Here is a 14,045-nt window from a genome sequence, read left to right as displayed (position 1 = left end):
GGTTTGTGCAACTATATTATTCACAGTGGAAAATAGTATTAATATCGAAATAGACATTTACTTGGTGGTAGGGCTTTGTGCAAGCCCGTCTGGGTAGGTACCACCCACTCATCAGATATTCTACCGTATTGTTGTGTTCCGATTTGAAGGGTGAGTGAGCCAGTGTAACTACAGGCACAAGGGACGTAATATCTTAGTTCCATTCATGGATGTAAGGAATGGTTAATATTTCTTACAACGCCATTGTCTATGGACGGTGGTGACCACCTACCATCAGGTGGCCCATTTGCTCGTCCGCATACCAAGATTTAATTTTAAATATAAATTTCAGCTACTGCTTAAAAGAAAATTCAATATTGCATTTGGAAACATTATTTATGAATTTAGCCGCATCTGGTGTTAACAAGCTGGGAAAATCCCATCGAGTGCTCTAGATAAGCTACTATTTTAATATTAGTTACTTAAATATAAAAAATAAGATAATCAGTTAGGCCGTCGATATTCCAAACACCTTAGAATAATGACCAATTGAATACTATTTTTGTAGAAATCGATTCGAACCTTTAAGCCATAAAACTTAACATGTAACAATGGCAAATAATTTAGTACTCATTTAAATATGGCAAGACATTTACAAATGGCAAAACCGATTTATGCCCCAAGCTGTACATATTCCTTTTAAATTGAATATAAATAAAATATATCTATAACTTTTTAATTCTTTTTACAAAGTATTACTTACTTTTATTCAAAGAAACTAAAATAAAATAAAAATGCGTGTACTTATGAACGCGCGTAAGATGTTGTACTTTTTCAGCGTAATAAAAGATAGTTTTAAATTTCATGCAATTAATTAATAATACGATAAATATATATATTTTTTTCTTTTTTTTACAATTACTTACTCAGAAATTTAAACATACATACATAAATTAAATACTTTGTAAGGTAAAATAAGTCGTGAAATTGTCTACTTAGATTGGCTTGAAAATTATTTGGCTCTTTAGCAAGTAACTTAATCATGTAATCAACCAGTGCACGCAACATAATAACGCATCTATTTTTCATAACGCACTCAGTCCACACAATTTGGCCATTAATATTAAGCTCTGTTATTTAAATAAATAGCATCATAGGACTCTAATTACCTCAATATCAATAATAATTTCATGATCAAATACACACCGAATTTACATATTTTCATATTTTTTTCTTGTTGGCACTCAGGATGAGTTCTCTGACTCTGGAATTGAATTGTAATAAATACTATATTGAAACTAAATGTTAAAATTGATTTAACGTTTATAAATAAACCGCTAGCTCTAAAAATATGTATGTTAATTAAAACAGCAATAAGCGAATCTGAAAATTTGAACTGGTAACGATAGCTTAATGTACTTTTAATGTCAACATTTTTTAAAACACACTTTCTTTAATACATTTCCGCTTGTTATATCATGTATAAGTTACTGTAAAAGCTCGAACTACGGTAAATCTTAAGAATTTCCAGTAAAACCTAAGATTTACCGATTATGAATGGTATGTGGTAATGGTATGTCCATAAAACATTGGGATTCGAACGTTTACCATCATTCATTTGGTAAATCTTAGGATTTACATGTTAGGTTAGGTTAGAATGGTAAAAATCCGAAAAAGTCGTCCCTTTATAATAAATACTTACTTTTTACCAACTCATATCGGTAAATCTTAGGTTTTACTGGAAAATCTTAAGATTTACCGTAGTTCGAGCCTTTACAGTAACATATATACTAAAGCAAGTTTTTTCTAATAAAAATGTTCTTTAACATGACGATATTACGATAGATTTTACGATTATTAAACGATGTTTATAGGTTCAAATAATACATCGAATTATCTTGAAAATATGTAATCAGTTAGCAGATCACTTGATGAACGCCCCACTATCGTATATATTAATGATTAATTGACAAATTCAGAAATACCAATATTAAAGGCAATTCCAGCTGAACAACGACGTAAAAGTTCTTCACACTACTCCAGTAAACGCTGCAATCGACCTTTGAGCGTGATGAATAATTCTCGATATAACATGTTTGTAGGTCAAAATATAACTTGCTAAATATTTGATTTTATAAAGAAACGTTTCCGAAACGTTGCTAGAAATTGTTTTGTTCAGGATTCGAAGCAAGGCCACTACGGTGCCAGTTGAGTTCAACAGTCGCGGCGTTTTCCAATGTAATTGTGACGAACGCCTCTTTATTTCCGATACTTGTTATGATTGACATCTCATTAGGAGCGTTTTAAGAAGTAATAGATAAGATATTGGCTAGTATTTAAACTAAGTATTTCCGCTACAAATTACATTACTACTTCCAACATGAAATTACTGGTCGTCGTCGTTAGCCTGGCCGTAGCCGTCGCAGCCAAGGAGTCAATATTTTACGACTACCATCAAGAGATCGGTATCCCCGAGGCTGCGCGCATCAAGCTCGCTGAGGCCGCTTTGGACTTCGACGGCTCCAGGATCGTAGGAGGATCCATATCTTCTCTCGGCGCACAACCCCACTTGGTTTGTTATTTGTTAAAATTATATACATAAATCTTTTTGTATACGTTACGACTCTGTTTTTATAAAAGTTTATTAACCTTTAGGCTGGTCTGGTCGTCACCTTGACTGACGGCAGACAGTCAGTTTGCGGATCATCCCTTCTCACCAACACAAGACTGGTGACCGCCGCTCATTGCTGGAGGCATCGCCAAATCCAAGCTCGTCAGTTCACCGTCGTCCTCGGCTCCGTCCGTGTCTTTTCGGGCGGCGTTCGTGTCAACACCAACAATGTCCAGATGCATGGCAGCTACAACGAAAATAACCTTAACAACGACATCGCCATGATTTTCACCAGCCACATTAGTTTCAACAGTAAGAAAATATTCGTTATTTTATAGTCGAATGCATCTTACGAACACGGAAGAGCGAGTCCTTTTACTGTATCTTGTTATCCTATACTTTTAGATAACATCCAACGCATCGCCATCGCTACTGGCAGTAACAATTATGCCGGGGTCTGGGCCACAGCTGCCGGTTACGGCGCAACCGGTGACAGTTAGTTTTGATTCTGTCATTATTGGAAATCGTTTACGTGATGAAATATTATTTATTAATACTATTTTGTTCTTCAGATGTCCCTGTCACCACCAACCAGGTGAAGAAGCATATTAACTTGCGAGTGATCACCAACGCCGTGTGTTCCAACACTTTTAGACCCGGGATCGTGATTCACTCCACGCTGTGTACCGCAACCTCCGTCGGTCAGAGCACCTGTGTCAGTGACTCCGGTGGTCCTCTCGCCATTGGCAGTGGCAACAGTCGGACTTTGGTCAGTGTTTTGTATTTCATTTATTAATTGGCATAATTTACATTAGTCTTGTGTACTTATATATATATATATATATATATAAAGAAACGTTTATACATGTTTTATTTTTATATATATATATATATATATTTATATATATATATATTCATTAATAATTTTTTTTCCCGAAAACCATTTAACAAAGCAATATGCTTCACAGATCGGTGTCGTCTCCTTCGGCTCGGCATCCGGCTGCTCCCAGGGCAACCCGGTCGGTTTCGCCAGAATAACCTCGTTCGCTTCCTGGATCAACGCCCGTCTTTAAATCCGATACTTGTCTTTTCAATACATAATCAACTGCTATATACATGTTTTATTTTTATATATTGAATCGAATATTCTAGATTTAGTGTATCGTCATTATATTGATACTGAAATATTTCTATCAAAAAACATCATCAGAAATGTATCAGAACGAAGGGACAAAGCGTCACTACTTTCCTAACGAATCAAGAACGTGGACACAACACTGTCGATCGATAGGTATATGTCTTCCTAATATGGGCAACCAACAACTCTATAGGCCCAGTTGACGGCCTGCCTAACCACGGCATGAAGACGATCGAAGCCTACAAATACCTAAATTCAAACTGATATCTTGTTATTATTTCAGTACTCCATAACTGAAATTATCCGAAACAATTGGATAAATTTAAATAGTTTCGTATCCGTAAGCGTATCTGAACCCAGTAAAATTTATTCACATCCTTGCTTTGTATTATCATCATCATCTAAGCCGGACAAAAGCCCAGAGGATATTCAAAATGGCCGGATCCAGTGGCTACTATGGTCTTAATAAAATAGAAATAAATCCTAAATAGCTTAGGGTGCAAACGAGTTATATCTATTATTAAAGATGATGGTCAGTCAACGGGGTGATACGTTAGTCTCTTTGGTTTGTTGTTTAATACAAGTTGATATGTGTGATATTGACTAGGTTGGTATGCTTTATATAAAACATTTTAGACTTAATTCCACACCGGTTTCTTTATTTAACGTCTACTTAAGTACTAATTCAGAATATACTTCGCCAATTAATATACAAACACCTTTAAAAAAATAAAAATAAGAAGCGTTAGTGTAGTATAGTAGTAGATAATAGGGTACTAGGAGTAAAATATATAGGGAAGAAATATACTTAAATATTCTTATTTTGAGACATAATAGCACATTATTATTTTATTATATTAAAATTAAAAGTCGTTATTTTTAGTCTGTATATCACGAGACCACGTAAACACGAGCCGCCATGGTGTGACGTCATATAGACAAAAACTGTCATTTCAATATCATCTGGCACTTTGATAAGCGACTTTTCTGGAGTTTTAATGCTAATGTTTGCACAGTAAACACCAAAGATAGTGATTGTAGTTCATTGTTTTCGTAAAAACCACCAAATATTTATAGCTTTGTATTTACCAATATTCCGTCACCAGAATGACTAACAGCGTTTTAATAAAAAAGGTTTAAAATTTTATTTTATTTTATGGCAAGAAATTGTGTTTATTTTGTTTTCCGAATTATATTTTTTGTGGTTTTTTATTAAATAAATCATTCTGAAGTACATTTTCGAACATAGTCGAAAACCCCTTTATATGATATTTAAATTATAAAACAAAAACAAAATTGTGAATTTTTATTATTTTTTTATTTTTCCATCACTCTTATATTTTAATTGCTGAAATATTCGGAAATAAAGGGTGTACAACTAGGTGCGTAGAAGAGTATAATAATGGTTAGATATAATTGGTAGAAGATTTTATATTCAAAAATAAGAGTAGTCAAGAATATAGTTTGGAAATGCAAAGCCACGAACGTAATTATGTTTTATGTTTTAACTAAACTATTAATAATTGTAAAAAAATACAGTCACGATAACACGTGCGTGCGTGCGTGCGTGCGTTCGTGCGTGTGTGTGTGTGTGTTTGTGTGATGTTATAATTTTACTTATGAATATAATTTAAAATCAGTAATTAAGGTTGATCAGATGAAGTTCGGAAGCGGACTTACAAAATACAAAACAGATATTCACTCTCTCAAACAGATATTGATTAATGGTTATTTAGAAAAAACACTATTCCGCCCCAATACTTAAATTTTACTTCCAATGTTCCGATAAGAGTTTCGTCGACATTTAAAACGCAATTGTACCCATAATGAATACCAAAGATAATTATTGAAATCCTCGATTAACGGTATCGTGACTTGTCTTTAGTTGTCTAGTCATTATAATATCCTTTAAAGCAAATAATTCCTCTATTCCTACAGGAATCTTAGTCGTACGGGCTATAGAAGATTAGCGTAAATACATTACCCGCGAGACATTTACAAAACTTTACCTATAGTCTACAAAGCGTCACCCCCAATTACACAATACAAAAGAGAGTAGCCGTAAAATACTTTTTATGGTTATTTCGAAAATGAGCCAAAGTGTTATCCTGTACGTTACGCTCATTATCACCGGAGCTCGTTTATTTTAGTACTAGTGTTAAAGTAATCACAATAAACCAAACAATCCTAAGCAAATATATTAAGTAATCCGCATCAGGAGCGTAATGCTACCGCACTGACTTACCATTATTTCAAGTTATCTTCGAATCCGAAGACTTTAGCTTATTAAAGCAAAATACGTAAAAGTTCTTCACACTGACCTAAAACGCAGCGAGCGGAGTTTTAACGTATCGTACAGGTATCGATTTAAAGCATATGACCATTACGTTTACCTAACTTTAACTAATACGATAACTGATTATTACCAAATCTGACCATATAATATACAGTATTTTTTCACATGAAATATTCCTTGCTTTTAATGGATATTTGGAAGTTTATTTGCGTACGTACCGAAAACATTACGCACCGTATTAAAATTTTATTGTGACGAACCCCACAGGAAATAACAAATTAATATTAATTGATTGATTGATGATACATGACCGGCAGAGGATTGATAAGATACTGATTAGTATATAAGATATCTGTTTTCACTGAACAATTCAGTACGATTTCCACCATGAAATTCCTACTTGTCGTCGTTGGCCTGGCCCTGGCTGTCGCAGCTGAGGAGGAAATTTTCTCCAGCTACCATGAGGAGATCGGTATCCCAGAAGCTGCACGCATCAAGCTCGCCGAGGAAGCTCAGGACTTCGACGGCTCCAGGATCACTGGAGGACAAGAGTCTGCTCTCGGCGCACACCCTCACTTGGTAAGTTATATCTTAGTCGTGCCATATCTTTCATGCCTCGCAAAACTGTTTTTCTTTCATATTATAATAAACATTGACATTTCAGGGTGGTCTGGTCATCAGTTTGACTGACGGCAGACAGTCAGTTTGCGGATCTTCCCTTCTTACCAACAACAGGGCGGTGACCGCCGCTCATTGCTGGAGGCATGGTAGAGTCCAAGCTCGTCAATTCACAGTCGTCCTAGGCTCTGTCCGCCTCTTCTCCGGTGGAGTTCGTATAAACACCAACAACGTCCAAGTTCACGGCAGCTACAACGAGGGAACCCTTAACAACGATATTGCCGTTATAATTATGGGACACGTTTCTTTCACCAGTAAGCAAATCTTTGTTACCTCTTCATTCCACGTATTTATATTTAGATTATTCTATTATTTGTTTTACTTAAATATGTAACTCTTTGCCTTTAGACAATATTCAACGCATCAACCTCGCCAGTGGCAGTAACAACTACGTCGGTACCTGGGCCACAGCCGCCGGATTCGGTAGAACCGCTGACAGTAAGTTACAAGGGCCATTATCAGTCTAAATGCTTTACATTTGAGAAATAAAATGATTGTCTAACTTTTAAATACCTATTCCTCAGATGCTGGTACCAGCAACAACCTGCGTCACGTTAACTTGCAAGTAATCACCAACGCCGTGTGCGCCAACACTTTCGGATCTAGTGCCGTTATCTCTTCCACATTGTGTGTCGCCACCCCTAACGGTCGGAGCACCTGCAGCGGTGACTCCGGCGGTCCTCTCGCTATCGGCAGAGGCAGCAGTGGCACTCTGGTCTGTATTTTGTTATTATTTATAATTCGTAGTATCGTCGTCATTTTCTGTTCTTAGTGTTTAGTTCTGAACCGCCTTTGTATATACATTTATATTATGTATAATGTTTATACGAGTGACACGAGAGTGGGTGAATAGCTTCAAGTTGATCTTGGACCAAATTTGGTTTTTATGTTTTGATATATAGATATCAAAACGTAAAAAATAAGTATACGGACCTATGTCCGTATACTTAAATATCATGACAAGTTCATTCGGTAATTACAATTTTTAAAACATTCTCTTGCTACACAGATCGGTATCACCTCCTTCGGCGCTAGGGCCGGCTGCACACGAGGCTTCCCCGCCGCTTTCGCCAGAGTGACCTCATTCAACGCTTGGATTCGCGCCCGCCTTTAAACATCTACTTTTGTCGTTAAATAAATATATTAAATTATATACACTTGTGCTTTAATTAGTTACATTCAGTCAATTTTCATTTTTGTACGCCAGAAAGAACAGCGACAACATTTACTTATCTCACGGAAACTATTTTAATGTTCAAAAATAAGTGTCAAAATTTTTATAATAGATGGTTAAGTTTACTTAAGTAAGCATAATGTAAATAAACCATCAAACAAACCTTATAACTTGCCATTTTATTATATATTTTCTATTTGTCTGTTTTTGCCCTAAAGGACTGTCCTACCCTAATAGCCTGTTGCAATGGAAGAAATAATATGGATCAACAAACCTTAGGTATACGTATTCCGTGCGATTTGCATACAGCTCTGTTATACAACGCGATCAAACAGATATTGATTAATGGTTATTTACAAACAACACTATATCCTCATAACTCAAAAACTATTTGACATAAACGTGTCAAATTTGGCTCATATATTGAAACTCGCGAGATACATATGTGTTCCAAATTTCATAAACGCATCTCAAACGGTTATTTAGATATTAACATCTAATAATTGTCATTTCTATCACTGACAAATCAAACTGATAGATCAAAATTATAACCTACTTCCAGGCGACCTAGAAAGTTTAAATTTGGCATGCAGGTAGATAATTAGGCCAAATTCTGAAACTGGTAATTTTTTTATAATTTTATTATGATTTTTCATTTTATTAGTTCTATTAAGAACACTTATATACTTCATTCCTGTAATAACTGTAAAAAATGATGTAAGAACCAGCAATCAAAACTTATGACAGCCGGTTTAATGTGGATTTTAAGGTCTTCACGTGAATATATAATATAACTAGTTGAATACCACCCTGAATGTTTTTAAATCCAAATATTTCCGTTTTAGTACTTATGAGTATAGTCGACTTTCGTATTTATTACGTTATTAACTGGCATTTAGCGCATGCATCAATGGTGCAAAATCATTATACTTTAAAAAATAATACTAATAGGCATTTCGGTACACAGCGCGCGACGCGCCGCCGGAGCAGCGGGATAGGAGCGTTGCGATAAAACCTTGACGCGGACGTGTCCGAGCGAGTGGTTACCGCGCTCATAAGAATTATTCCAATGCCTTCCGTTGGAAGCTGCCTATTCTATTCGATTGCATATTCTTTGTTTGAGTATACTAGTATACAACAAAAAAATAGTTTGAAACTGTAGTAGAGTATGTATATCGTAACTGGGATGATAAGTATGTACTCTAGCGGTACAAACGGGGATCCTTATTGCTTGGAAGAACAGTATCGAGCAAGCATGCTGATGTCAGCATAGAACTGGTGATGAATGGGTCCAATAGAAAAATAGAGAAGGTACATTGGGACGCCGAGAACAGCAATAGCGCATTTAAAATAACAATTCAATTTAAACATAATTTAATTTGCGAATTAGAAAGTCAAAACCAAGTTTCAGATAATAAGTAATGTATATGTTCAAAAGAAACAATTCTCTATTTGCTTAGCATATTATACCACTATCCACAAATTACAAGGCCTTCCGCCTTGACAGTGCTCTTCTTGACATAGGCTCCTCTATATTTAGTAAAGAGTTAAAACCTTAGATGGAGTACATCTTATCAATTTAGGTTCAAGTCAAATCAAGGCACAAGAGAGCTCAATTGTAGAGTACAACCGTCTACGCACGTTATACCGCCCAGACTTGGCCAATTTAAGTATAAACAGAAAACGCGTAAAAAAACCGGACACTGAATGGGCAATTCTTTCGAACATTTCAGAGGTACAAGAAAATATAGAACGTATCACAAAAAAGACAATTATACCCCGTAAACGTAGGAAAATAGAATAGTTTAATAAAAACCATTTGGTATTAATTTTGTTATTAATAAGTACCTACTAATAATTTATATACAAAAAGTAGTAATATCCCATCAAAAACATAAATGTAAAAATGAGAGCCAAGTCCAATATTATGATATGTACCTTGGTTGTTGACTTCAACGACAAATGAAGTGAGATCTAAATGGGTGCCAAGTTCAATGGTCCTTACTGAAATTTATTTATAACTACATAAAATATAATTTCTTCTTATGACTTAGGATAATATATTGTTGCCTAAGGTTTGACTTGGCTAGTTCTCATATACGAATTATATTATAGCTTTCGCAAGTTCTAAGCCTGTTACAAATGAATTATAAACACAAATTAAGCACGCAAAAATTCAATCGTACTTGTCTGGATGTGAACTTGCAATATCTGGTTACGATTCACGTTTTCTAGTGACTGGACCATCGCAGCTCTTAAAGTACGTTAATACTAACTAAGCAATACTGAGCTGTCCTCCATTCTTATTAGATGTTCTGAGTTATAATTTGTTATTATAAGCACAAACTACAATTTGTTTTTATGAACATATAAGAAGTAACCAAGACAGACTTCTTAGGTTACAATATATTATCCTAAGTTATAAGAAGAAATCAAAGTCAAAAATCTTTATTCAATATAGAAAATCTTGCTTATTGATAGTCAAAAATCTACCACCGGTTCGGAATTTAACACCTCGGAAGACCTGAGAAGACCCGGCGAAAGAAACTCAGCGGGATATATATATTTTTTTCCATTTTCCATGTACAATAATAATTATATTTTAGTTATTTGAAACATCCTGGAGGCGATCATTTCAAGTGTTATGTGTATTTCAAGTATTTCATGTGTTAAAGTAATCACAATAAACCAAACAATCCTAAGCAAATATATTAAGTAATCCGCATCAGGAGCGTAATGCTACCGCACTGACTTACCATTATTTCAAGTTATCTTCGAATCCGAAGACTTTAGCTTATTGAAGCAAAATACGTAAAAGTTCTTCACACTGACCTAAAACGCAGCGAGCGGAGTTTTAACGTATCGTACAGGTATCGATTTAAAGCATATGACCATTACGTTTACCTAACTTTAACTAATACGATAACTGATTATTACCAAATCTGACCATATAATATACAGTATTTTTTCACATGAAATATTCCTTGCTTTTAATGGATATTTGGAAGTTTATTTGCGTACGTACCGAAAACATTACGCACCGTATTAAAATTTTATTGTGACGAACCCCACAGGAAACAACAAATTAATATTAATTGATTGATTGATGATACATGACAGGCAGAGGATTGATAAGATACTGATTAGTATATAAGATATCTATTTTCGCTGAAAAATTCAGTACGATTTCCACCATGAAATTCCTGCTTGTCGTCGTTGGCTTGGCCCTGGCTGTCGCAGCTGAGGAGGAAATTTTCTCCAGCTACCATGAGGAGATCGGTATCCCAGAAGCTGCACGCATCAAGCTCGCCGAGGAGGCTCAGGACTTCGACGGCTCCAGGATCACTGGAGGACAAGAGTCTGCTCTCGGCGCACACCCTCACTTGGTAAGTTATATCTTAGTCGTGCCATATCTTTCATGCCTCGCAAAACTGTTTTTCTTTCATATTATAATAAACATTGACATTTCAGGGTGGTCTGGTCATCAGTTTGACTGACGGCAGACAGTCAGTTTGCGGATCTTCCCTTCTTACCAACAACAGGGCGGTGACCGCCGCTCATTGCTGGAGGCATGGTAGAGTCCAAGCTCGTCAATTCACCGTCGTCCTAGGCTCTGTCCGACTCTTCTCCGGTGGAGTTCGTATAAACACCAACAACGTCCAAGTTCACGGCAGCTACAACGAGGGAAACCTTAACAACGATATTGCCGTTATAATTATGGGACACGTTTCTTTCACCAGTAAGCAAATCTTTGTTACCTCTTCATTCCACGTATTTATATTTAGATTATTCTATTATTTGTTTTACTTAAATATGTAACTCTTTGCCTTTAGACAATATTCAACGCATCAACCTCGCCAGTGGCAGTAACAACTACGTCGGTACCTGGGCCACAGCCGCCGGATTCGGTAGAACCGCTGACAGTAAGTAACAAAGGCCATTATCAGTCTAAATGCTTTACATTTGAGAAATAAAATGATTGTCTAACTCTTAAATATCTATTCCTCAGATGCTGGTACCAGCAACAACCTGCGTCACGTTAACTTGCAAGTAATCACCAACGCCGTGTGCGCCAACACTTTCGGATCTAGTGCCGTTATCTCTTCCACATTGTGTGTCGCCACCCCTAACGGTCGGAGCACCTGCAGCGGTGACTCCGGCGGTCCTCTCGCTATCGGCAGAGGCAGCAGTGGCACTCTGGTCAGTATTTTGTTGTTTATCGTCGTCATTTCTGAACCGACTCTGTATATACATTTATATTATGTATAATGTCTATACGAGTGACACGAGAGGGGTATAGCTTCAAGTTGATCTTGGACCAAATTTGGTTTTTATGTTTTGATATCTATGTCCGTATACTTAAATATCATGACAAGTTCATTCGGTAATTACAATTTTTAACACATTCTCTTGCTACACAGATCGGTATCACCTCCTTCGGCGCTAGGGCCGGCTGCACACGAGGCTTCCCCGCCGCTTTCGCCAGAGTGACCTCATTCAACGCTTGGATTCGCGCCCGCCTTTAAACATCTACTTTTGTCGTTAAATAAATATATTAAATTATATACATTTGTGCTTTACTTAGTTACTTTCAGTCAATTTTCAACATCATTTTTGTACGTCAGAAAGAACAGCGACAACATTTACCTATCTCACGGAAACTATTTTAATGTTCAAAAATAAGTGTCAAAATTTTTATAATAGATGGTTAAGTTTACTTAAGTGCTCGAACACCAAGAAAGGACATTATTCACTTTTTTATTTTTATGATAAACTCCTATAACGCTAGCAAGGCCACGGTCAACAAATATTAAAATATGAAAAATAGTAACCGTAACGTGATGGCTTTACAAAATGCCATCACGCTACGGTTACTATATTGGTTAGTAGTTTGGAGACTCGCCATGAAATCTGTTGACAAATTGATAAATTGTCTCATAGTTTAAATTGCTGCATATGTATGTATAAGATACCGCATAATGTAAATAAACCATCAAACAAACCTTATAACTTGCCATTTTATTATATATTTTCTATTTGTCTGTTTTTGCCCTAAAGGACTGTCCTACCCTAATAGCCTGTTGCAATAGAAGAAGTAATAAGGATCAACAAACCTTAGGTATACGTATTCCGTGCGATTTGCATATAGCTCTGTTATACAACGCGATCAAACAGATATTGATTAATGGTTATTTACAAACAACACTATTCCACCCGAATACTTAAATTTAACTTCCAATGTTCCGATAACAGTTTCGTCAACAATCAAAACGCAATTGTACCCATAATGAATAAGAAAAATAATTATTGAAATCCTCGATTGACGGTATCGTGAAAACTAATTGTAAAATTTGTCTTTAGTTCTCTAGTCATTATCATATCCTTTAATAATTCCTCTATTCCTACAGGAATCTTAGTCGTACGGGCTATAGAAGATTAATGTAAATACGTTACCCGCGAGACATTTACAAAACTTTACCTATAGCCCACAAAACGTCACCCCCAATTACACAATACAAAAGAGAGCAATCCGGTCTATTTATAATCTTGGAGCTAGAGACTCTTCGGGATTTTTTAAATAAAGTATTTACAATATATTGACAACAATATTATGTATACTCACAGTAGCATTGATCACTTTGATAAAATTAGTGATAATCATTGTATGTGCACAAGAAGTAAGAATAAACTTAGAACGTCAAGTTTCCGACTCCGCAAAGTCAATAAATCATTCTTGGGTCGAGGTAACCGCTTCTATAATAAAAATCCGCAGAAATTTTTAAATTTCATAGATTCAAATCATTTATAAGAAATACTTTGGTAAAGAAGGCATATTATTCGATACAAGATTATATTGATGATAAAAAGCTTGGAGTTAATGCTTATCGACTTCCAGGCAGGAGACATACCATACATATATAATTGTATTTAACTAACACGACTGTATTTTTAGATGTTGAAAAAGAGTAACTACTGGTATTCTTGTCGGTTCTTCTCGGTAGAATCTGCATTCCGAACCGGTGGTAGATTTACTTTAAATAGTTTGTTAAATGACGATTCAAAAGTGTCTGTAAAAACCTACTTGAATAAAGTATATTTTAATTTGATTTGAATACTAGCCTGTTTTTAAATTAAAAACAATCGCCTACGTCTTTCCCCGGGTCGCAAA

General features: G+C 35.7%; 4 protein-coding genes across 4 annotated transcripts in view; 3 read left to right on the top strand and 1 right to left on the bottom strand.

Moving 5' to 3' along the window:
* LOC125070030 (Golgi-specific brefeldin A-resistance guanine nucleotide exchange factor 1) overlaps positions 1-14,045 on the bottom strand; it is a 125,747-nt gene that overhangs the window by 41,525 nt on the left and 70,177 nt on the right. The gene's annotated exons all lie outside the window — the stretch shown is intronic.
* On the top strand, positions 2,360-3,663 carry LOC125070029 (collagenase-like). The gene is made up of 5 exons (XM_047679699.1): positions 2,360-2,551; positions 2,635-2,902; positions 2,996-3,085; positions 3,163-3,359; positions 3,559-3,663. The coding sequence occupies exons 1-5, from the start codon at positions 2,360-2,362 to the stop codon at positions 3,661-3,663; spliced, it is 852 nt and encodes a 283-aa protein (XP_047535655.1).
* Positions 6,377-7,842, top strand: LOC125070025 (collagenase-like). Its single transcript, XM_047679694.1, has 5 exons — positions 6,377-6,603; positions 6,689-6,956; positions 7,051-7,140; positions 7,227-7,417; positions 7,712-7,842. Exons 1-5 carry the CDS (start codon positions 6,412-6,414, stop codon positions 7,814-7,816), a joined length of 846 nt encoding a protein of 281 aa, XP_047535650.1. The 5' UTR covers positions 6,377-6,411; the 3' UTR covers positions 7,817-7,842.
* On the top strand, positions 11,071-12,499 carry LOC125070026 (collagenase-like). Its single transcript, XM_047679696.1, has 5 exons — positions 11,071-11,262; positions 11,348-11,615; positions 11,710-11,799; positions 11,886-12,076; positions 12,298-12,499. Exons 1-5 carry the CDS (start codon positions 11,071-11,073, stop codon positions 12,400-12,402), a joined length of 846 nt encoding a protein of 281 aa, XP_047535652.1. The 3' UTR covers positions 12,403-12,499.

Source organism: Vanessa atalanta, chromosome 16 (genome assembly GCF_905147765.1).
Source record: "Vanessa atalanta chromosome 16, ilVanAtal1.2, whole genome shotgun sequence".
Taxonomy (NCBI): Eukaryota; Metazoa; Arthropoda; class Insecta; order Lepidoptera; family Nymphalidae; genus Vanessa; species Vanessa atalanta.
This window is presented reverse-complemented; position numbering and strand designations above follow the sequence as displayed.

Bases quoted from the DNA above. Each gene is read 5' to 3' on its own strand.
- LOC125070029 (XM_047679699.1), top strand. From the start codon at position 2,360: ATGAAATTACTGGTCGTCGTCGTTAGCCTGGCCGTAGCCGTCGCAGCC. The intron at 2,903-2,995 runs GTAAGAAAATAT...CTATACTTTTAG, and splicing joins CAGCCACATTAGTTTCAACA to ATAACATCCAACGCATCGCC. The intron at 3,086-3,162 runs GTTAGTTTTGAT...TTTGTTCTTCAG, and splicing joins TTACGGCGCAACCGGTGACA to ATGTCCCTGTCACCACCAAC.
- LOC125070025 (XM_047679694.1), top strand. From the start codon at position 6,412: ATGAAATTCCTACTTGTCGTCGTTGGCCTGGCCCTGGCTGTCGCAGCT. The intron at 6,604-6,688 runs GTAAGTTATATC...TTGACATTTCAG, and splicing joins TCGGCGCACACCCTCACTTG to GGTGGTCTGGTCATCAGTTT. The intron at 6,957-7,050 runs GTAAGCAAATCT...CTTTGCCTTTAG, and splicing joins GGGACACGTTTCTTTCACCA to ACAATATTCAACGCATCAAC.
- LOC125070026 (XM_047679696.1), top strand. From the start codon at position 11,071: ATGAAATTCCTGCTTGTCGTCGTTGGCTTGGCCCTGGCTGTCGCAGCT. The intron at 11,263-11,347 runs GTAAGTTATATC...TTGACATTTCAG, and splicing joins TCGGCGCACACCCTCACTTG to GGTGGTCTGGTCATCAGTTT. The intron at 12,077-12,297 runs GTCAGTATTTTG...CTTGCTACACAG, and splicing joins GAGGCAGCAGTGGCACTCTG to ATCGGTATCACCTCCTTCGG.